Source organism: Bombus affinis, chromosome 15 (genome assembly GCF_024516045.1).
Source record: "Bombus affinis isolate iyBomAffi1 chromosome 15, iyBomAffi1.2, whole genome shotgun sequence".
Lineage (NCBI taxonomy): Eukaryota > Metazoa > Arthropoda > Insecta > Hymenoptera > Apidae > Bombus > Bombus affinis.
In genome coordinates, this window is record NC_066358.1 from 5,177,538 (window position 1) to 5,201,759 (window position 24,222).

A 24,222-nucleotide genomic window follows, 5' to 3' on the forward strand; every position below is an offset into this window, starting at 1 on the left:
GCGGAAGATTTACTTTGATTATAGCTAGTACACGATAAGTTTCAGATATTTCGATACGATACTGTTGAATTTCGTGACTGGAAACGTTTATAGATTTATTTTTATTTGACGAGCGTTGTACAGTTATGAAGAATGAGGAATGGTTAAGTCAGTATATAGGTTAAAAATGAATATTTTAAAGTGATTCTATTTTTTGGAGGTAATAAAAAATGGATAACGTTGCGACAGCAGAGTGTTTGACTCTTGATTTTGGTCCTTTTGAAACTGTTCATCGCTGGCAACGGATGCTAGAATGTGACGAATTCGTTGGTGCCAGGTAATTTCAATTAATTTAGTTTACTACTTGAATTATATGTTATTTTCTATTTTTATATTTTAAGCTTTTCTTCTCTACAATATGCAACCAACAATTTTGTTACAGCATTTCAATTCCAATAATTATGCATCAGTGTTTCATTTATACCCATCATTTTCCAGTCTCTTTATTTACTTCCTAATTTTGTCGAAAAGAGTTTATTTGTAATTGTTAAATGAATATTGTAAATAAATGATAATACATAATTTGTAAAGTTTTTAATTATTACCAATACAATTCTTCTATAAATTAAGTTGCTATAGTGGCTAAATGTAATTTATTATTAATTAAATTTGTTTTGTTCTTGTTCTTTACTTTCTTTAATTAAATATCATATTAGAAAAAGTTTTGTAAATACATTACTTCAGAAGTTCACTATATTGTATTATACACAGGCGTAGCAAACATACTGTTGTAGCATACAAAGATGCGATCTATGTTTTTGGTGGCGATAATGGTAAAAGAATGTTGAATGATTTATTGAGATTTGATGTAAAAGAAAAGTCCTGGGGACGTGCATTTGCAACAGGAATACCTCCTGCTCCAAGATATCATCATTCTGCAGTTGTGCATGACTCGTCTATGTTTGTATTTGGTGGTTACACTGGTGACATACATTCCAATTCGAATCTCACAAATAAGAATGACCTATTTGAGTACCGATTCCAAACTGGTCAATGGATACAATGGAAATTTATTGGGAAGTATGTTTTACTTACTTATTTAATTTACTTCTAAATTTTTAATGTTTTTTTTTTCAGATTATCTATTGTATACTTATATGAAATACAATTTTCGCATTTCTTTCTAGAACTCCTGTGGCTAGATCTGCACATGGAGCTGCTGTATATAATAATAAATTATGGATATTTGCTGGTTATGATGGTAATGCGAGATTAAACGATATGTGGACAATATCATTATTAGTAAGTTATTAATACACTATATCTAAAACAGAGTGGCAAGTTATTAATTATATTTTTATTATTTTTAGCCTGGAGAACCAAGAGTGTGGGAAGAGGTTGTTCAGTCTGGCGACTGCCCACCAACATGTTGTAACTTTCCTGTTGCAGTAGCACGCGAATCCATGTTTGTATTCAGTGGCCAGAGTGGAGCTAAGATCACAAATAGTCTCTTTCAATTCCACTTTCGAGAAAGGCGGTAGGTTTATAGTTTTGTGTTTCGAAGTTATATTGTATTCAACGGAATTACATCCTAGATGGACGCGAATTTCAACGGAGCATATACTTCGTGGTGCACCACCTCCACCAGCGCGACGATATGGTCACACCATGGTTAGTTTTGATAGACATCTTTACGTGTTTGGCGGCGCAGCTGATTCTACGTTACCCAACGATCTTCACTGCTATGATCTCGATACGCAAACATGGAATATTATTTTGCCATCTGCTGATAGTCAGGTTCCTTCTGGTCGAGTGTTTCACGCAACAGCGGTAATCGGAGAAGCAATGTTCATTTTCGGTGGAACAGCCGACAATAATGTCCGATCTGGGGAAACGTACCGATTCCAATTTTCGTCTTATCCAAAATGTACTTTACATGATGATTTTGGAAAACTTTTGAACAAGCGCCTTTTCTGTGATGTAGAATTTATAGTAGGAGATGCAGAAACCAAAATACCTGCTCATATAGCTATGGTAGCGGCTCGTTCACAATTTCTTAGGAAGCGCATTAGGCAAGCTCGAAAGAAACGAGATAAACATTTACAGGAAGTTTTTGGAACCGCAGATGTACCAATCAAAGATATGCCATTGTTAGAAGTAAGTGAATTTAGTAAAGTATTATTAATTTGATATCCATTATTGGGAACTAACAATGTGTTATATTACTATTATGTTATAGGTAAAACTGAAAGATGCTGTCCCAGAGGCATTTGAGATGGCTCTTAACTATATTTATACCGATCGTATCGATCCAACAAAAAGAAGTGAAGATGGGTCGAGTAGTCGTGTCGAAGACCCATTAAGCAATCGAATTGTGCTTCTTATGATGGATGTTTATCGTTTAGCTTTGCAATTTAATATGAAACGATTGGACCAGTTGTGCGTTCAATATTTGAAAGCAACTATAAGTCGCGCTAACGTTTTAGAAGCATTGCATAACGCCGTTCAATTAAAATTATATTTTATAAAGGAGTTTTGCTTGAGTTTCATTGTAAAAGAAGTCAATTACAATCAAATTGTAATGAGCAAGGAATTTGAGACCTTGGATCAACCTTTGATGGTAGAAATTATTAGAAAAAGACAAATGCCTCAAAAAGATTTATTTCCTAGGCAGTGCGATCTTACTACAGGTGAGGTTTTCCAAAATTTCTTATGAAATAATCATTTTATCTTTTTTTGCTTGAATTTATTTGCTGCTTTAGGGACGACTTTGGAACAGGACATGGAGGCATTTCTTAAAAGTGTGGGCAGAGAATTCTGTGATATAACGCTTATGTTGGATGGCGTGCCGATTCCAGCCCACAAGGCCATTCTCGCGGCGCGTTGTAACTATTTTGAGGGAATGTTTCGCTCTTTTATGCCTGAAAATAATACAGTAAACGTAAGATGTCGATTTTTACACATTTGTTTATTTATGGTTATTAAATATAATTTAATAAAACATGCGTCTTTACAACAGATACAAATCGGTGAAATGATTCCATCTTCCGAGTCATTCCACTCCTTATTAAGGTATATTTACTATGCGGACGTTTCAATGCCGCCTGAAGACTCTTTATATTTATTTAACGCGCCAGCTTTTTATGGTTTTGCAAATAATCGATTGCAAGCGTTTTGCAAACAGAATCTTGAGATGAATGTCACTTTTGAGAACGTCATACAAATCTTGGAAGCTGCGGATAGGATGCAAGCTGTTGACATAAAGAAATACGCATTGAATCTTATTGTGCATCACTTTACGAAGGTATGTTACAATATTATATTTATTTTATAAAATAATAGGTCTTCTTTATTGCAAATGTCATCTTATTTCGTTACAGGTTGCAATGCTACCAAGGTTAAAGCAATTGAGTCGTGAACTTTTATTGGATATCTTAGGAGCATTGGCTGATGAACGTAGCGAGGCACGAACATGTCAGAACATGGAAAATGATTGCTGACGAATGTCGAGCTCGCACTGCCGTCCTCGTAGTTGGGACTTGCCTTCGCCCTCGAGCTTTCAAGTAAGTGTGCAATACAGCATTCTAACAACATTCAACATCTTTTATCTCCTGGGTTATGGGTACATGGTAGACGAGTGTCTAAAAAATCTGAAACATCGTGCGCGTATGTAAATAGATGAACAAAATGCGAAACAGCTAAGTCGGTATTAGATATTGTGATGTTTAGAGTATTTAATTTATTTGTACATAAAATATGATTTGTTGGAAATCTCTTGTGAAGAAATAAATAAAAAAATACTCGTTGGATCGCTTAAAATTACCAGCGTAACATTTACTTTATTCGACGAATATAAGAAATTATTAATAAAAAGAAAAACGAAGAAAATATTTCGTTAAGGTGTGAACTTGTTAATATTACCTTTAAGCATTAATTTAAGAATTTGGTGTTAGGTTTAGCAATAAGGATTTTAATTGGGCATTAAATGACGACACAAGTGGTTAATAAATTATGTACTATATTTTGACCTTGATCGTGAATGATGATAGCACATACACGCACAATCAATACTCTTTTTTTATAGTAAATTTAACACTTTAAGCTTAATACAAGCTGCGCAAATTTTGGGAAGGAGAGGATTGAAAGAAACTTTACGTAAAGGAGCTCGTATAAAATCATTGCTCTTCTTTTCTCTCTACATATTGTTGTCTCTAGTTAGGTAACGTTCGCCGACAGCCCGACACTTTAGTTCAGTCTCTTGAACAAAATATTGCGAAATAGAATTTGTACTTAAAGTAAACGTGTCACCCGCTCTCGTTTCATGCCTCTCGTAATTCTGTCCACGTTCATAAGTCGTGTGTCGATCGACGAGAGAGTAACGCAATTGTCCATTCTTTTTTTTTTTCTTCTTTCGTTTTCTCTACGTAAAGTGTGATTTTTCTCTACGTGTGTAGTCTCTTTCTTTCTAAATGTTCGTACCTGTTTTTTTTTTTTTTTATATCATTAACTCACAAAACTCGAACTCGTTTAGTTTAAAATTGTTGCTCTAAAGGCATCTTACTCCAACTATTATAGTTATCTAAACTTAAATCACGATAAATAGTAGTAATATTAATTACACTAGGTAGGCCATTTTTTTGTTCGTCGCTTAGAATTCTAAATGAACTAGGGTAACATTGAAACATGTCTGTCTCAAACCTCCACGACAAGTTCATTACAAAATGAGATCTAAAAGTTACACAGCTAGAATCAAATCAGTTACAATGATACGGTCGTGGTACAAACTTCACGTTGATTTCGAATGGCCCCAATCTGGAAGAACATAGATGTACAGTATAATGTAGAATCAGATATTTTACATTTATTATTTTACAAAATCAACTGTATGAAGTAGAACATGTTACACTCACCGATTGTAAAATTGCTCGGTTCATATTATAGGCACAGGGAGTACGAGACGTTCACTTATTCAAGTTGAATCCATTCTCAATTGTTTGAACCACTTTCTGGTCCTGCATGAAAGTGTGTGCAGCACTTGCATACAGATAACAGAAAGGAACATCTTGTTTCTAAACACGACGTATCACGTACACCCTCATCAAATGCAGATGGTCCGTAGCAATTTATCTTTTCGGCAGGTTACTCCTGTATGCCAGTTCTAGTCATTTCTAAAAAAAGAAGACATATGCATCTCCAAACTTTTCGTTTTGTAAAGGGAGTCATTCAAGATCGATAGATAATACAGGACGTTCTATGGTCTTCTTTTTAAGTTGAAAATTTCGGACATTTTTCTGCTCTATATGAAATCAAAGAAAAAGGAAGAAGCACGTCGTGGGTGTCTCTATATTGATTTTTAAGAAGCTCTGTTTTGTCATTAACGAAGCACTAGCTGATATGTGCAGTTCGTGTCGTTTGAATATTTAGGAGACGTATAAAATGTTTCAAGAGATTTCATTACTAAGAACAAGCTGACTTAATAATTTTATACTTATAAAACGCTTGGCAACCGAACTTCTTTCTCTGACAATATACATATACGTAAAAAAAAAAAAAATATTAAAAGATACCAATACTGTTATCAAATTAATGCCAAAGAAGAAGAGATCGTAATTTTAGATGAAACAATGAACCTTTTCCTCCGCAATGCTGCTGGTCGATGGCATCCTGTGCGAAGGTTCCAGTCTTCTTCGTCTTTCTTCAATGGCTTCTGTGTCTAGATTCATCGTAGGCTGAACCGTCTGTGTCACAGACGAGCTTATGTGTCTCGTTTTAACGAGAGGTGGGTTTCGTGATTGAGGAATCGCGAACGCTCTTCTAAGCGCCCCTCTCGGGGGCGATGGTGGTGGATACGAGATACCTAATAGTATTTTTCCAATTAACACCCTAACTTATTCGGCTTATTTTATTTTTTTATCGTGCTAATGTCAAGCAGTGGAAATTTCATCATTCGTGATTAATTCATGATAGTAGGATTGGGAGAAGCCTTAAAGAGGAACAGGACGAATTATTTCTAAGAATTGGATCAGTGCAGTAGGAAGAAATAAATTAGGCCGACATTGTTTGATCCCTTAATTTTAAATGTTCTATATTCTCCTATTCTAAGTTTCTGTCAAGCATGCACAGTGCTACGTTCGCCGGTAGTTTTCTGGTCACAGCAGATATCTAAGGGGTAAGAAGGGAGGAAAAAGATATACTCCCGCGTGGGTAATTGCTACCTCGATGCCCTGGTGAAAGCAAAGTGTCCTTGCTCTTTGTTATTTGGGGTACAATAAGAAGCGAGTTTGGCGGTGTCGGAGACACGGTCGAAGTTTGTGGCGAAGTGGCTAGGGTCAAATTTGGCAGCGATTGGCCCAAGCTAGAGTACGCTGGCACTTGGACACTCAACGTGTTAGGCGTCGGCGACTTACTCAGCGGATATCGTCTATTATCAAATTTGTTAAGACTAAAATAACGGTCAAACATTGGTCAAATTGCATTTAAGACACTTGTGTTATTTGCGAACATTCTGTGTCGTTCTTGGTATATTTACCTTATTTGTAAAGGTCTGTGGTTGTGTCCAGAACTTTCACCTCCTTCTTCCGACGATACGCTCGAGGCTCGCGGTGGCTCACTTGTTTCCACGCTGACATTTCTGCTCGCATTGTAGCTAGGCAGGAAGCTGCTACTTCCCGGTGAAACGCCTTCCATCTCTATGCTTCCACTGGAAGGTGTTTCATGACTATTAGGGCTCGCAGAGCTTTGATATCCCGACCTATTACTTCACTCGAATCTGTTAATCAGCCTAGAACTTGTACCTGTGACTGTGGGCAAGGCTGCTCACTCTCGACGCTCTGCTACTTCCTCGAGGTGTTTTTGGTATACCCTCGCATTCTTCTGGCTCGAATTCAACGTCACCAAGGAAGGTGCTCGGTTGTCTACTGACCGTGCCCAAATTCATCGTGTTGCCAAGTGGTGGCACTTTCATCAGCGCGAATTGCTGCTGAGCTTTTCTTATGGATTCCATCCAGGACTAAAAAGTAGGACACGTATAATTCTCAGTTACAACTTTGAGCAGAAAGTTTCGATGTTCGAATGTCATGGCTGAGGAAGCATACCTTGGCTAATTTTGATTCTCCGGCGCTGAGAACCAGAGCAGCTGATGCCGCCCCATACTCGTTCAGATAAACCAAGCCTAAGCTACTTGGTTCCTTCAGCTCGTGTATTCGGATGCGATCGATGACGTACGGTTGTCTTATAATCTTCAAACCGCCCCCAACGGTGCCAGTCAGCCCACTGGACGAGGTTTTCTTAGTCGACGGTTTGCAGATCAATAGCATGTCTGTTAGTAACAGCACATGTACTTCCATCTATAAAAAAAAAAAAAGAACAAAATGCAAAGATTCCAATTATTATTCAATCTTAATATTTTTTACATTTTTGGAATTTGTATGATCAATCATTTACCTTACTACTAGCGGCATCTCTCAACTTCAGGTCTCCTTCGCGAAGAAGTACTCTTAGGCTGTCTTTCGGACAACCCGGCATTGGAACAGTGGTAATGTCAAAAGTGCTGTGAATTTTAATCAGTTTCTCTAATTCTTCGTCTCTAGATTCGACCACGTCATAACACTCTATTCGGGACGCGGCACTGGCCAACCGCGCTGTTTCCTCGTTCCTCTTCAAAGCTGCGTTCACTGATGCCACGAAGTCGTCTACAGATTTGATCTGTAACATTTAAAATTATTTGTAGCAATGATATAACAATATTAAGGAAGTACTGTGACATTTTTCTTACCATATGCGTCAATTCTGCTCGTTGTTCCTCGTTCTCCGTGTTCTTGTGAACAGCTTTCAACAGGAGAGAGTATTTCGTCAGCCTCTGCATAGGTTTCACCAGTATGTCAAGCAGTTTCAACCGATTGCAGTCCTTTTGAGTTTCACACCACTAATAAACACAGAAATAAAATAAATCAGAAAATAAAATATTCTTTTATTATACTTCTTCAGACTGTCTTCTTTCAACAATGAGTTTCCAAGACTCTTACCACGAGATAGACCGTGAATAGCTGATTATCATTCAAACGGTCTCTGCAGTATTGTTGACATTTGCTCTGCTCCGCGCAGTATCTGGTGTAAGGTGCGAACGTTTGCTCGAATGTTTCGAAACCTTGCAGAAGGTGGCCAGGATCGAGCGGTTGTCCAGTGGTCCTCGATGTATTTACCATCACTAGAACATACTCAGTCCAGAAGTAGCGATTCGCTGCGTAGATCTCAGGAATGTTGCTGAAGAGCTTTGTCCTGTCGACCTCGTTCAGGATATTCGAGGTCTGCAGGCTGCAGAGGCACGCCATAAAGAGCTATAAATTGATTGAAACAATAAAGATTTGATATCTTTATACAGAGTTCGTGTAAAAATATTTTATTAGAATACTTACGTCTGTCACAACCTTTAGAGTCTTTATGTAAGCTACCTCCGTTTGAGCTAGCTCCCATAAAGCAGTTTGTTGTTGCTGTTGCTTCTCCGATAGTTGATCCGAGTTTTGAACGATATCTCGCCAGTCGTGTTCTAGATTGTACAAGACTGCGACAAAATTCATTTCCAATGTTTAGTGTTAATGTAATTCCTAATGCATATTCGTTAATTAAACTATGTCGTATCTAAACTATTGTGTATCTTTTCAGCCTGGAACATTTCAAGACTACGAACCGATGACAACGCCCGCACAAAATCGAAATTGTACATCTACGAACGGCACATGAGCTTATCCAACTGTAAAGTACTTTTACTCGATTATATACATCGTTTACATTGTATATAGTATCTAAATGGGTCTTAGAGGAAAGTAATGATGTTTTGATTTAATAAATAATATTTGAAGTAACGAAATGATTACAATGCTATCGTACGTCCTATTTTCATACGCGGCTTTCGACTTCCCGATTCACATTCTCCGGCTTCTACACTTGCTTACTCTCGCTTCTCAATTCACACTCTGCACACCTTTTGCATCCGTCCTCTCCGGCTTCTCAACTAACTCTGCCTTTAGCGTCTCTTTGTCTTTTCCCGTCGTTTGGAACACGTGTCCCGAAACGCCCGTGGCCAGGGTCACGCAGGCCCTTTCCACGAAACTATCCACTTAAAAAGAAGACCGACGACACATTGATGTACCCGACGATGCCGCGGCTCTCGCTACTCTGTTTACGGTTCGGCCGATATTTTAGACCTTTTGTCCACGATACTACATAAATATGTATATTAAATGTTTCGCAATGAAAGATAATTTATTGGGTGCAAATATAAGTTTGTTGTGCAGAACGTGTTAGTGTTAGCCCTTTCCTTAACTATTCCTTAACGATCCACGAATATATCTAGTTCTAATCCGATATATTAAAAAAGAAATTTCTCACCATCTTCGTTAAAATTGAGTTCGTGAGAAAGTTCGGAAAGTTTCGGCACGCCATGTTTGTTATAATCGTCCAGCTGAGCGGTGAGTAGATCTAGTTTCGTGCCTTTGGTATTGGTGAAGAAGCCACTCCATCGCTGTTTGCTGGTCTTGGGCCCCGCAGCCCCAGCGGAGCTCCGACCAGACGTAAGCGTGGTGTTGCTACCGATCTCAGAATCGACACTCGAGTCTTCCGTCGAGACGCTGAAGAAACGACCGCTGCGACAACGACAACTCTACAAAACAGACGTCCGATAATTTGTCTTTAACAGTACGACAAGAATAGTACCAAGAATATCGTATGAAATTGTCATTAGAAGCTGTTCGAAGGTGTCCCATCACTTAACGAGCTCGCGGTCGAAGAAAGTAGTTGTCGCTAGCAATGGTCAGACATCAAAGTTACTCTCCAATTGGAAGTGAACCTTCGAGATACGTTCGGTTTTCCTCGCCTAGTTTCTAATATTGCGGTGCAAGAACATCCGTTTTATCGGAAACACAGATATGATCTCCGGCTAAATTACAACAATCGCTTTGTACAACGATAATAAAGTTCAAAAAGTAATAAAAACGCGTTGCGAAGACAGAGAACCGTTCGAATTATGTCAACGCGATAGGATGAATCTGTTCTGATCACTAGATTGCAGCTGTTTACAGAAATTGCTACCTCTGTGAACACAAGCAAAGAAATAGAATCAAAGCAGAGATTTATTTCACTCGATAATCAATACTTTGGATATTTTACGTATTAGATTGACTAATAAGTTCATTTATCCTATCTCTCTATAAATTTGTATCTTTCAAATCAAAAAACTCGGATCCATGTATCTTCAGATTTTTCCAATAGTTTTTATAATATACTTTGAAATATATACGGTATAAAGTGATGAAAGGCGAACGATAATACATCTTTTTTCATTTCTTAAATTTCTATAAATACATAAACATGGACAACTTACTGACCAGGCTGAGCAATCTAAGAGACAATCAACCATTGTCGGGTGTCTATTTCCAGTTTGCTAACAACCATGGTAACACGATAGACAAACAGAGAACACACAATGCCACCGTATCGAAAATTGACGAGGGAATCGCGTTCCAGCTACGTGGACTCATTAGAATCTGGGATGCCAGCGTAATAAGAGAATCAGTATCAATCGTCGACCTCTACGGACATTGTTCGTGACGTTCGGGTTCGTTTCGTAATTTGTCTTCTGCTCAGCGGGTCAAGGTTCAAGAAATCCCCCGATGTCATCGTATTGTCCGCGATTATTAAAGCCACGTAGTCGGTGGCTATATAGTCGATCGAAGATTAGGAGAAAGTACGGCAATGTATGTCAGCTTTTGCCCCGGCGCACAATGAGGCATCGGCTTCGAGCCAATATTAAACACCTTGGAAAATCCGCTTCTGGGGAAATTACAGATCCGAGCACCCGACAAACGATTCGTTTGAGGGCATCCGCGCTAATTAAAAAAATCTGAGCCGATCGAAAAGGAAAGAGCGGAAGTGGTCGTCGAATGATCAGAAAGGTGACTGGAGAGGGATGAGAAGGCAAAGCGAGGAGAGAGCAAAAGGTTGTTCTCAGCGATCGACTCTTCAGCCTCTATTGGGATGCAGGAGGCGTTCAAGGTTCCATTAAAGGAATTAAATGGTATTTCTTTCGGATGTTACGAGGGCAATCTTACCCCGCTTGCTTTTCTCAGGGAGACGCTCTGGTTGCTCCTCTGGCTCGACGACCTCGAGTTCGATTTTTCGTTGTCCTTAACTGGAACAGAAAACGAACAATCGTGTTTGAATGCACTTCGAAAACTAAAGTTCTCCGTGAGATATACAGCACCGTAGTCAGATTCTTTCTACAGCCATTTGGCATTTACTTGCATCTCGATCGATTCGACGAGGGGGGAAAAGAAAGATCGAAGGAAACGACGATCACTCTCGGAACTTTATTCGTGTAGCTGCGAACCATTCGAAGAGATTTTATTTAGCGGATTTAACGATAGAAAAATTGCTGACAAAAAACGTGTACACGTAGCAGTGAACGTTAAGATTGATATCCTTGATTGATAAATACGCCTGGAATTCCAGGAATTACATTTTATGACGACAAAGTTTATTTTAGTTGAAACAGACAGCGTGTTATCGATGTTCGTGACAATCTCGCATGGCGGTCTGACCAGTAACGGACGTTTCCCACTCGCGTTTAAGCGTTCGACTGTATCTGATCGTGCGTTTTTTCCCCCCCTCGTTAGCGTGTATTTGTGCGTGAGGCAGGGAATGTTTCGACGTAACGCGCAGAACAGTAACTATTAAACCTGATATTCATCGAAAGCCAGTAAATAATTGCGCGAACGTTTGTTCACGCATTAAAACTGTTTGCGTCAGCCACGCGACGTTTCTTTCGGGGGCTCTAAGGCTCAAGGACGCGCCGTTCGAGACCCTAAATTTGTCACACGTGGAATTCTAAAAATATCGTCGATACCTATCGTTACAGACCAGACGATAAAAGAAAGCAGAAACTTTCAAGTTCTTCCCTTTTCGTACATTTTAGATAACGAAACGAAAGACTTTCGTTAGAAATAATGCTTAAAAAGCTGCTTATCTAGAACTACGCAGTCGCCCCGATGAAAAGTGGAAATATGGTTGAACGAGGATCGTCCGAGAACAGAATTTGATTTTAACAAGGTATTTCACCGGCGGTTTTCGCTAAGAGCCGTAACGTTATAGCGTTGCTACGCGAGCCGTCCATCCGCGTTTCTTCAACGCCAGAAACTACAAGGAAAATAACGATTTTGAGGTTTTCTTCCTTCGAACAACCTTCAGCGTAAAGTCATTCCAACCGTGTTTCCTCCAACTTTCCTTCCAGGTTACGAGTTCATTTTATGTTTCTACCTTTTTCCCAGTTCCACTCCACTTTTCTCTTATCCGTTGCTTCGTGCATAGGATGAAATACTTCGAGTATTTCCTCCAATTGAATTAAACGATGTTGAACAACGTTAATACGAAACCACTGATCGCGATAGAAAATCCTATTGAATTTCCTCAACGATAACTGTATCGTTGCAAGGGATTAAGTTATGGGTGGCGTTATGCGTAGCTTCCATTATAGCTACCGTTCACAATTAATTAAGTTAAACGTGCATTATTGCTTCGTAGCCAGGTATCCGTTCGTCTTCTTCATATTTAATATCGTCCCTTCGAGTCGAAGTAAATAAGTTGGAGATTTTTTCTTTATTAAGCTGCAAGAAGTAACTGCTCGTATAGCGTTACATAGCTGTACGTTAGCTCTTACTTTTCAGCTTCTTGTATTATAAATTTATAATAATATTTCTGAAGTTACACGAAACATTAAACGAAATTTGCAGAAAGCTCAAGTTTGGAAATTACATATTTTAAGGAAACGGAACACGCTGCAGTATCAGCTACATAAAGTAAAGTTCTCGTGTTTAACGGTCGAGGTAGTACGTGTTTTCTTAAATTCTTTATTAGATCGACTGTGTGAGAGTTAAACAAGATTGTATGTGTATCGTCTAAATCCTGATTTTCGCAAGTTACAACTACATTTTCCGTATCATCAAAAAATCTTTCCGCATCTTTTATCCGCGTTGGAACGAACTACAAGTTGGAACTCGTTCGTGTCTTGAAAAGAAGGTGAAGTCCGTCGAGTGGCTTCGCGTTCTTGCGAATTCCTTTTAATATATGCGCCTTCAAGGGTATCGGTCAAATTAATGAACGCGAATTATAGCCTTGTATACCCTTTCACGATGCTATTTATAACTTTTAGGACTTTAGTCCATGATTCGTCGCGTGATACGCGCCCATAGGTATCTACCATCGAGTTTTCCTTCTTTCCTTTTTTTGTTTAATCGTTATTCTATATGTCGCTGGTGAAATACCGTGTTTTAGCCGGAGCGGTGATAAAAATCGGGGACATTTTCGAAATCGATTGCACGCGTCGGAAGGGTGGAAAAAGCTCGATATAAATAATTCCTGTCAACGATTCGAACATTCTCGCCCTCCCCCCCTTCACGTGCGACATCCTCTTTTGTAATCGCGCAACTGGAAACAGAAATGTCGATTAAAGTGGCCGAATTGCAAAGGTAAACGCTTTTAGTTTTTATCTGTGTGATTTACAAATTTGTTCAAATTTTCTGCCAGTTTTTCTTTCCTTTAGAGCATTGCATTTTTCGTCGTCGGGCAAAAATACAAATATACGCGGCTTTGGCAAATATTTGATTCGCAAAGTTTCGTGGTCTTTCGTTTCGTTAACCGCGCGAAATCTATCAACAAGGATTACCGTTAATGGATACCGAAATACATTCGGACAAATAAAATTCGATGTACAGTGGCTGACGAAAGTATTCCAACATTTACTACCGAAGAATTTCATGAAGATGTTATTTGCGTTACTTCGTAAAATTTCATTAGCGCTGCAACGAGTGACGATTATCGAGATTATACTGGTAAAATATCGAATAAATCTGAAAATCTACTGCAAGAGATTTATTGCAGATATATTTTCCAAAAGAATTAATACCGAGCATAAATAGTTACCTGAAACGTATAATTGCCAAAGATTGTTTCGTGAAATGGTTGAGATTTATTGATGCGATAAATAATTGATTCAAATACTCTGGCAATTTGTATCAGATCTGTGCTTGCAGCAAATACCCTCTAATTTCTACATACATTTCGAAATTGCTTCAAGCATTACCAACACAACCGTGACAGCCAAGTCTCGTTACAATGATACAACGAAACTTCCAGCTACGTATAACGCGAACAATATCAAGAAATGTTTCTACGTAAGTTCGAATATTTTCAGGAATATTTCAAACAATTTTATTCCGAGTTCTAAGTAGAATGATTCGATTATTCTCAGACAGAGCGTATCTGAGCTTCGATCAAAGTTTTTCTCCGAAACGATCTGTTTATCGTCAGCTGTGCAGCTTTATCACTCGTATACACGCTCCACTACTATCACCCATGCGTATATACCTTTTTATGGCCCTTTTTTATCGATGAAAAGATGGAGCATCTCACGGACACATTTTATCCCTTTCGTCCCCAGTATCGAGTTCAATTTCCTTTTCCCGTCGCGTTGATCACGCGGCTGTACACGGACCAGCAAACTCCACACTCGTAACGGAGATGACGCAATTACGATCGCGTGTTTATATCGATGACGGGACGGTGAGGTTCACTCGGACCGTTTAACTTATCAATTTCACGGCAAAGATTCGTCGCGTGCACGGTCGTACATCAATTAGAACCGGTTTCAATCTCGTGCACACTGTCATGATCCTATCTGCTATCAGTTCTGCATGAATTATTACACGGTTTGTACGGCCACTCCTCGCTGAACGTTACCTTTAACTCGCGAAGGTTACGGCCCAGCGCCGATCGCACCAGAGAAAGCAACTGTTTCTCGAGCTAACGAGCGAACTTTCGCGATAACGAGCAACTTTCGTCTCTACGTTCGATGTTTCTTTTAATAGCTCCGCTCCGTTTCGAGTATAATAAATATAGCGTTATCTGCGTTTCCGGGATATCGGTTGCGAAATTTTCGGCGAGCGAGAGTTTGCGTGGATGGCCAGCGATAGAGAACCGAAGCCAATGTTTATGTTACATCGTTGGAAAGAGAGGACACTGTTATGTGGCGATTTCACTAAACGTCGAGTGTGCGAGGTCTTTAAAATTAATACTTATTACTCCTAAGAAGATTAGTGAAACTAAATGGGACTTTATCGTTGAAATTTTGCATTAGAAAATATGTATCCAATAAAGTGTTCGATTTGGCTGGCTTCCATTTTATTTTCAAAGGATATTTTCCATCTGGATTCTATGCGATGGTTAGTTTGCCTCGGGAACCGACCTGATCAACGATCCATTTTTCATTAGTTTCTTAATTTTATCGCCTTAGTACATGATCAATATTCAATCGCCAAGGAACAAATAAGTTACTTGCATAAGTTGGTACATCGCAAGAGCATTTCATAAATAGCAGTAAATTCGAAGGTAAATTCAAAAGACAGTATTTGTAAGGTCATCGTCTTCCTGTAGCTTTCAATTTATGGGGCCGATCAATGTGACTTCCTTCTGAACGGTTCATTTAACGAAAAAACATCTGTGTGCGGTCGTTCACATATTTACCTGTTATCCGCAAGTGCTTCCCTCCAAGGCTGGAGGTATCCGTGGTGAGAATTGGTAATGGCTGCGAGAAGCCATCGAGGACCTCGACCCGCGACACGTCGACTCCGCGTCTCTCGCATGCAGCGTTCAGCACATCCCTGTAATAAACGTTTCATATAGCTTCGTTCCATAATCCCATTTTACACAGCGAACGATCGAACATTCTGCTCGAAAGCAAGTAGAACAACAACAATGAGCCACCACGCCTCCGCGTAATGGGCTCTCGACAAATCCCTGGTGCAAAAGTAAGTAGCGTGTTTGGATCGTTCGCGATACATCTCGCTATAACGCGTCCATAAAGGCCAAGCAACTTTCATAAGATTATATTGGAAGCTTCACAAGAGATTACAGCGCTATTACGTATTTAACGGCGATTATTAAGCAATGCCACGAGCTGACTCTTCAAAGGGCTCGCTCGGGCGTGGCCTCGTCTCGAGATATCCGCTAAATACGTGTGGCTTTCATTTCCTTCTGCGATGAAATTCTCTCGAATTATCGCTACTACCTGCCATTTACGACTACGTAAATTCGTCGATGTTTCATTTGTTCGTTATACGCTCGTGGTACTTTCATCGCCTCTCCATTCTTCTCTTTGATGCGATAATTACTCGACCGCTCGTCGACGGAGCAAAAGTAGGCCGCGGCGATTCGAAGTAAATTTGGAAATTACGCGCAGTAGATTTAAGAATAAATTTTCCATGAAAAACGTAAAAAGTGTCTAGTGGCTTACCATAGAAAACTACTTCATGTCCATATCGTACGTGATATATAAAACATGCTGAGATTTCGTTAGTACTATAACGAGACACGACCGTCATCATTACGTCGATCAGATTTAAAATCAATCTGAAAACGTATATAGAAATTACAAGATATTCATTGGCGACGCATATATCTAGTAAGAAATTAGCATACACCATAAACATGCATTTTGAGCATATAATAAATACGAAATATGGCGCCTCTGAACATTCAGGTCAATTAAAATCAATATAAATAATTACCTGTTACGGTACGCTCGAGATCTCTGTGTATACATACTCGTACTAAATAGCTTGTAATTTCTATATATATATTTTCATATTGCTTGCAAACTTTACCAATATAATTACGATAGTCGAGTCTCGGACAGCGCTAATGAAATTTCAAAGCGTTTCATAATATTGTATATTGATACTGTAAAGAATATTAATAGAATATCACGGAGAATATTGTACGAATAGTTTAACAAATTATCGAGGTTTGATAAATGCAACGAACTTACGCCAAGTATGTGCCTTTCACAGCTGGCAGAAGCTCGTCTCGGTCTAGGCCGCTCGAATCATCGGACAGCTCGAAGCTAACGCTGAAGAACTCGCTGCTGGATACCTGAAAAATTGATTTCCAAGTTTTGACAGGTTGGTGCAATTATTTGGGCAAACTTGACGCTATAACGACGTTGGCACCAGCGCCCGACTGTTGAACCGAGAGTTCGGCACCGAGTGTCCAACTTTGGATTACAGTGCGCGATTCGAAGTGAAGCTCGAGAATACTGCAGAGCTTGGTGGCAAATTTGGCGGCAACACTCCAAAGAACTTGGGAAACTCTTTGACCTATGTAAGCTCGTGATTGCTTCTTCAGCCGAATGTTTCGAAAATTTGCATACCTTGTATGAAAGGGTAGACTTTCGATTTATTACGGAGTTTCACCTCGGAAATTCGTCGTGTCGGCGCGCGGAATTTTAGCGTAGATTAATTTTCAGCTAATGCATGGCGAAAGGCTGTTCGCAGTTTGATGTATAACAGACAGAACTCGACGTTCGGAAAATTTGGTATTTTTAGTTACATCGATAAGCGACTGATAAGCAATGCACGTTATTGTCCATTGATATTTAGGCTTGCAAATTATTGCAAACACGAGCCTCTCAGAAGCTAAAATAATCGACTGCAGCTTCAGTCATTTTCTCAATTTCCATAGAGAAACGTTCTTCCATCGCGGCAGTGATAATGTAATGAAAATTGTAACCCTTTGATCGAATTGCACTGATCTTGAAAGTGTCGAATTACTCATGGGTGGTAATGTATGCCTAGCGAAAACGCTGAGTGCCCATCCGAACTGGAAAGCCTCTCTATGTTGGCTGACGATGACAGGCAATAAAATACGAAAAGGCTTTCATTTATGAACCCGTTGGCTTGTACATGGGAAATGAGTCGCGCTCATTTGCCACGACCTTTTCCCTGTCACTTAGTTTTACAATCGCCCGTTTTATTGCCGCTCGTATTTTTCCCATTGCCGTTTAACCGATACATTTTGTCGTTCTTTTCTTTTCCCTCGTCGAGTTTCGTATCATGCCGCGGATGGTTTTACCAGTGTACGTTCGTACGATAGTTCTCCACTACTTTCAAAGACGCCGGACCTTTCGTAACACATGTACGCCGTTTATTCTTCATGGCGTATAATTTTTATACGTCCGCCTTTTATGAATTTCGTATTGCACGAATGACGCGTTACGAATGGATCTTCGCTCGTAAAATCTTTTGCAATGTCCTGGTGGAAAACTATTTGCAGAGAAGAAACGCGCATATATTTTACGAATTAATCGCTCCGTATTAGTTGCTCTTATTAGTTAATTTTAAAATAACAAGTTTAATAGTTGAAGATTTATCCATAATAGAATTAAACCAAGTACAGATCGTTTACGATTAAAAGATGTGATTGAGTTACGGCTAAGGGGATCTAAAATCGGATATAAAAATTTTACGCCAGATGGGCATAATAAGCTGTTTGAATTCTAGAATCAGCAGAAACTTCCATCTTTGACTTTCCTATTTTTTCCTCTCTACGCTTCTTTACCTCCTTTTCTCTTCTTTTTCCTCTCCATTTTTCCTATCCTTTCTCCGACACTTTTTTCTTTTCTTTTCTTCTTCTTTATATTTCTTCGCACTGAACTGTCGCTTCTACGTTCCTTTTCTCTTCGACCTTTCCATTTCTCGTTATCTTTTATTTCTCTATCTCTCTCAATTATTTCTCGTTCCATCCCTTTCTCTCTTATCACAACTGTAACAACCGTACAACAGATGTCGCTGGATTTTGGCTACTGTTCCATGTCTAAATTGCATTAAACGATCTTAATGTTTCTCGGCTGTTTAATTAATGTACCGGGGGCGGGCAGCCATGCCTTGGAAATATCCCCATCTTCCAGTGGAATGTAATAAATATGAGCCGACAAGTAGAATGGGGCCGCAAGTAGCCGGTCAAGTAGAATAGCGCGCGTGTGGTCGAACAAACAGGACAAGCCCACGTAAAGTCAATTTGTAAACGACGCTATTGTTTTTATTGGCGTAGCTCGTCCTGAAAGCGATGCAAAACAGCCGGGAAGCTTGTGTAAGTAAAAAACATTCGTTTGAAACAGTGCTCGTTTCGAGTTATACCGAGTTTTCTTCAATTTTCAACCGAATCTCTAATTACACGAGTTCTGTGAAATTTTTTGAGTATTTTTCAACGAGAAATTCCATCAAACTTTAATTACATATATTTCTCTCTGCCGAAACTATTCGTATATAGGAGAAAAAACTGGTTCAGTTAGGTACATTCTCATGAACACAACGCCAAAGAAATGGAATATATCAAATTTCACAATATTAGGTTGCATTTATCGAAATGTGAATACCGCCTCTTAAATTTCCTCCTATATTCAGTTATCGATCGCTTTAAAAAAGAAGAAGAAGAAGAAGAATTCGATTATGAATTAAGGTTTTAAGTTAGGAAGAGCATCTTCCCACTTTTTCTCTTTGAACATTTTTTCCACTTTTACATTTTTCTACAATTGGCATTCTGCATGGCATTCGATTATCAATTTCGTTAAATTCCACTGATCGATATTCCAACGGGAGATTTTAATAGTCATTGATCGTTAATAATCAATAAACTTCTTACACATGTGTATATCGTTGGGAAATTCTACGAGCATCGTGTCTTTAGTCTCTAAGACTTACATCTGGTGAATCGATAATAGCGAACAGACAACGTATCTGCGGTCCGTTTGCATGTAATCGATTCGACCCTGAGCCAGCGAACGCTTCGCCGATCCCACGGGGGCAAATGTCCCGTAATTCTATCAGCGGTCATAAAAATAAATACGCGTCCGTGATAAGTCTACAAACGCGATCGTTATGTTCAATCAGTTTCTTTCAAAAATTCCTATTGGATAACGATGATTCCATGGACGGGGGCGATGATGCGATGGCATTCGTGGAACGATAATGGAGCTAATCATAGGAAATTGTCCATCGATGGAGTTCGACTGACTGTTTCATTGCCTGAAATCGATCATCCTTTTTTGCCACTCCCTTCTCGTTCCACTTCGAGCATCTTTCCTCACCCCGATAGTTTCTTACGTTCCAACGTATTGGCTTGCCATTTTTTACCACGTTGCCAACAGAAGTATCGAGATTACGGTCCATTATCGCCACGGAGAATGTGCATTAATATCTATCTCTGTGGCTCGTATTTGTTTTTCCTTTTTCTACAGATATTTATTATTTAGTGGTAATGCAATTTTCGCAGTATTAATGTATCGCCTTTGTTCAGAAACCTAGCAGCTAAGAAAGATAAATATAATAATCGTGGGTGGCGACGTTAACGAAATGGCAAACGAAGAAATATTTTCTTGTAATTTGCAATCATTACGCGAGAGCAGCGTACACTCTTCTATACGTTAAAACGCAATTTCCTCTCTGTACGATTATTCAGGCTATTTTACATAATTGGAGACAAGAATGGAGTTGTTCAACATGCAACGTCTGTAATATCGATTCTTTTCCATCGGCGAAAACGCCGAAACGACGTCGAGCCGACAGACTTAAGTGCTCCAATTCTGCTCGAGCTAACCGAGTTTCCCGATATTTCTCTCGGGCCTGGGTTATCATAAACGGACAGCAGCGCCGACGCCAGAGTTTGCATAATATCTCGCGATCCTTTCTCCGCTCCAACGACAACTTTGCCTACACTCTTTGATAAGTCCTCGCGATACTTAATAATAAAGCTACGGAAAGGCCATCTGTGCTCTCGACAAATCTCGGCTGATCAATCCTCTCGTGTAGCCGTACTTCCAAGTCTGCCTGCAGGGCCGTAGGGAGGATGAAAAAGATTGTTCCATTGTCCTTATCGAAACTTTCTATTCGATTGTTATTTCGTTTTATCTCGTGATACAACCAATTTAACATTTCCCAAACTTCCATCTCAATACGTCACGTGCAGTTTCTATCGAAAGTTATGGAAGATTTTACTAGGATTACAGTTTTTGTCGTCTGTAACTTCGGCAGTCTTCTCTTGAAAGATTTCTTATCCCTTTCGGTAATGAGTTCCGTCGAATAACTTTTACAGGATTCGTTTCCTCTCCGTATCTCTCGAATAAATTTTGCAAATATCGCAATGAATAGCAAACGTTCCAGTTGACATTAAAATCTGACGAACAATCGGCAAATTGGAAAATAATGCGTAAACGATTGCGTGAAATTAAAAAAGTGATTTGCCCCAAGACAAAGTTAAACGAGAACCATTAACACCCTGAAATGTCAGTTTTCAAGGATCCTCTTTTACTTAGAAATCCCCGTGTCGGCAAAGAAATTCACGGAAACGTATCTGCACCATCGGAGATTCGGATAAGTTTCGAGACGAGCACCGTTCCGAGTGTATTTTCACAGTGGACACGTAGTTTGTCGGTGTCTGTATCTTCGCTGAACGAAATCCTCTGTCCAGAAGGGATTAGAGGGAAAGCACCCTCGGCAGAGACACACCGAGTGGCAGGTGTTTGACGGAGATCGGTCGCTTAGCAATTCAAATGGTAGCTAGCAGCGACACGGCCCTGTCTCACTCGTTAGCCGCGATGGAAATAAGACGATAAAATGTCTGGAGAGGCGTTTCGTGAGTCGCGTAATGCCAACGATTACGAGCCATTTACGTTCCCGACGAGTCTCGTTTCGGTCGGCTGGAATTAATTGCCAGCTACCCTCCTCTTCGCCACCCTCTCTCTCTCTCTCTCTGATCCCTTAATTTTTTCTCTCATATTACTCGAAGGGCAACCAGCGCGTAATTTCATTTACCGGCGTGGAAACTGCCGCCACCCTTGCTTTCAATTTTCTCCTCTGTCCTTTCTACTCGGTCGTGGACCTTCTTTGTCTCGTCTGCCCTTCGATTTTTAGGACTCCTTCGTTTGTTTTCAATTTTCGCTGTCTGGATCTTTAATCCGGAATTCTATCAGACTTGGATACGCAGCGCTGAAGCGATTAATTATGAAACTTAATTATAGAACGCGAGCAAAATCACAGTGCTCGGAATGCTATTTATAGGAAACGATGTATGCTTGGCGGAAGAGATAGAGCGAGGCCGTAAATTAGAGTATTTATCAGTGACGTTCGTTTTGTCGTATCTCGTGCAGGCACCCTAAATATCAATAGTCATTTGCGAATTGGAATAAGACATTTCTGTATAATATGAACGTTACAAGGGAAATAGACGATAGGTTACGTTTTACGCGTGTTCTCCTAGATTTTCAAACTTGACGTCCAAACTCACTGAAGTCTAAATCTCATACAGAAGAGATGAAAATGGCAGATATACAAAAGAAACGCGCAGAATGCTAACTGCCGTTTGAATTGCTAGAAGCAAGGTGGACGATACTTTTCTCTCTCTTCTCATTCGTTTCTCATTCGCTCAATTAACTTTACGCTGAATGCCTGCATACGAACAATGGTCGCATCGCGTACATACTCTACAAAAAATCACAAAAAGTCAGAAAATGTTTCGAAAATCGCAGCGCTGTAAACCTACGAGGAACTATTATGAGAAATTCGGAACTTCGGCGGTTCCGCTGTTAACGTCCGAGCGATTTTACGGCCACGCTGTATCGTTATATTTTAGAGGTCGCGCAATTTGTTCCGCCGTAGAGGCTGCGAAACAAGATTCACTGCGTGCTCGTTACGTTTCTGTCGCAATTTCAGTCTTTTCGCTACAGTATATCGCGTCAGCGTTTGGTAATTTAAATAGAACGAATCGGTTTCGGCTATTCGAATTGGCAGCGATTGCCACGAGCGATCACGAGACGCGTTATTTCGTGTAACAAGATCTTTCGTTATTCCGTTCTCGTTTCAACGACGAGCTGCAGATCCGGTGTAAGCGTTGGCGAGCTCGGCTAAAACCTTCAACGGATCGAATTTAAGTCCTTTCGGCTTTCTCACGCTTTTCATTCTCCTTTCACGCCGTACGTCGCCATAATAAATCCTCCAACAGTTCCACCGACTTGTTATTTATGTAGTGACTCACGGTTTCCTTCTCAACGGATTTACCGAAGCAGACGATTCCTTTCCTTTCGGTGAAACAAACATAAAACGACGATATTCGTGTACTCGAGACACGATAAAAGAGGAAGCGAACCAATGCCGGGGCCGGTGGGTTCAAAAGATTTTTAGCGAGGTCTGATCTTGTCTACGGTTTACTTCGAATGGACTACTTTGAGCTACAGTAGTACGTGTACTCTTATAATCAGACAGTAAGATAAATTTCTTCTCTAGCATGTGTACGGAATTGTTTGCTGTTATTGATCGGTCCGGGAAACAACACCGACGGATCGTAAAGGTTACGTAAGCCCGCGATATCCCTAAAATTAGGACACGTTTTAATTGTTATCTCGTAAATTAGGACTACCTTTGACTCGTATTTTGTATCCGTACTGTCCAGTAATTATCGTTGCTTAATAAACATCCTTCCTCGCAATATTTTCATAACAAAAAGTAGCCATTTAGCTAGCTATGTTTGCGTGTTAAGTAATTAATACAAAGTTTAACAATTCTAATTTGTTACAAACTAAGCACATGACTATGGCATAGACAACAGTAGGCAAAGAAAAAGGATTTAAAATTCTTGCATTTGACATTTTTTGGCATATCGATAACAATCCTCTATTTTCCAGTTCTCTACTTTCAGTATATAGGGTATTCCATTTACTATATTTGGCTGAAATATCTTCGTTATTTCAAGTAATAAGAGAAAATATTAGCTGTGAAAGAAGCAGAGTTCCAGTCTTCCTCAAATTCAAAATGTTTATTTTAAAATACAAAATAATTGGTTTCTCTAGTAAATCATATGTTTAACGAATTTTAAAGTCTTCTCTATGCTACCATCTATGTATAGAGAAACCATCGTTACCATATTTCATACATATTGCATATTTTCAAGCCTGCAACTTTTATACGTAACATTCTCGTTTATTATTTGGAATAACGAATGAGATAATAGAAATGAACGCGGCTCTGTGCCGCATCAAATTTTCATTATTCTTATTGACATTTAACGATTCGTTGTTAAACATGTATACGAACCTGTGACCGAGACAGCTTGTGCCGGGTTCGATTCTGGTGCGCTCCCTCGACGGATGACGCCGTGGGTACGAGAAGACGGGGATTACTTTCGACGTTTTGGGGGTGGTGCTGTAATTGCTGAGGTTGGTAATGGTGGTGAAGATGATGGGGTTGCTGTTGCGAGGGACCACCCCCCAGATGGTGCTCCCCCGTATCCAGCATTTTGCTGCCCAGAGCGTCCAGCTGGGTCAACGACCTCGAACGCACCTGCAATCATACAACGTGACATGATCTTTCC

General features: G+C 39.7%; 2 protein-coding genes across 16 annotated transcripts in view; one reads left to right on the forward strand and one right to left on the reverse strand.

Annotated features, from left to right (window-relative positions):
- The first annotated feature begins 168 nt into the window (after positions 1-168).
- Positions 169-8,786, forward strand: LOC126925049 (leucine-zipper-like transcriptional regulator 1). 2 transcript variants are annotated; one of them, XM_050740210.1, is made up of 10 exons: positions 169-316; positions 751-1,059; positions 1,167-1,281; positions 1,350-1,516; positions 1,575-2,136; positions 2,219-2,669; positions 2,742-2,920; positions 2,999-3,283; positions 3,360-3,542; positions 8,641-8,786. In XM_050740210.1, exons 1-9 carry the CDS (start codon positions 210-212, stop codon positions 3,477-3,479), a joined length of 2,295 nt encoding a protein of 764 aa, XP_050596167.1. In that variant the 5' UTR covers positions 169-209; the 3' UTR covers positions 3,480-3,542; positions 8,641-8,786. The 2 variants fall into 2 exon arrangements, with proteins under 2 accessions (XP_050596167.1, XP_050596168.1); XM_050740211.1 differs by lacking the exon at positions 751-1,059 and having other exon boundaries at positions 180-316.
- LOC126925040 (pleckstrin homology domain-containing family G member 5-like) overlaps positions 3,981-24,222 on the reverse strand; it is an 84,478-nt gene continuing 64,236 nt past the window's right edge. For 7 of the 14 annotated variants that reach the window (XM_050740173.1, XM_050740178.1, XM_050740176.1 and 4 more), the window contains 16 exons: positions 23,946-24,191; positions 16,853-16,956; positions 15,550-15,686; positions 11,085-11,164; positions 9,367-9,637; positions 8,394-8,539; positions 8,004-8,315; positions 7,754-7,903; positions 7,423-7,683; positions 7,074-7,325; positions 6,774-6,988; positions 6,509-6,697; positions 6,192-6,421; positions 5,610-5,836; positions 4,890-5,147; positions 3,981-4,791 (listed from right to left, as the gene is read on the reverse strand). In XM_050740173.1, the coding sequence (XP_050596130.1) occupies positions 5,142-5,147; positions 5,610-5,836; positions 6,192-6,421; positions 6,509-6,697; positions 6,774-6,988; positions 7,074-7,325; positions 7,423-7,683; positions 7,754-7,903; positions 8,004-8,315; positions 8,394-8,539; positions 9,367-9,637; positions 11,085-11,164; positions 15,550-15,686; positions 16,853-16,956; positions 23,946-24,191 (2,826 nt within the window). In that variant the 3' untranslated portion in view covers positions 3,981-4,791; positions 4,890-5,141. Of the gene's footprint in view, positions 4,792-4,889; positions 5,148-5,609; positions 5,837-6,191; positions 6,422-6,508; positions 6,698-6,773; positions 6,989-7,073; positions 7,326-7,422; positions 7,684-7,753; positions 7,904-8,003; positions 8,316-8,393; positions 8,540-9,366; positions 9,638-11,084; positions 11,165-15,549; positions 15,687-16,852; positions 16,957-23,945; positions 24,192-24,222 lie in introns of those variants that run through there. The other 7 variants (XM_050740183.1, XM_050740187.1, XM_050740181.1 and 4 more) reach the window with 6 other exon arrangements.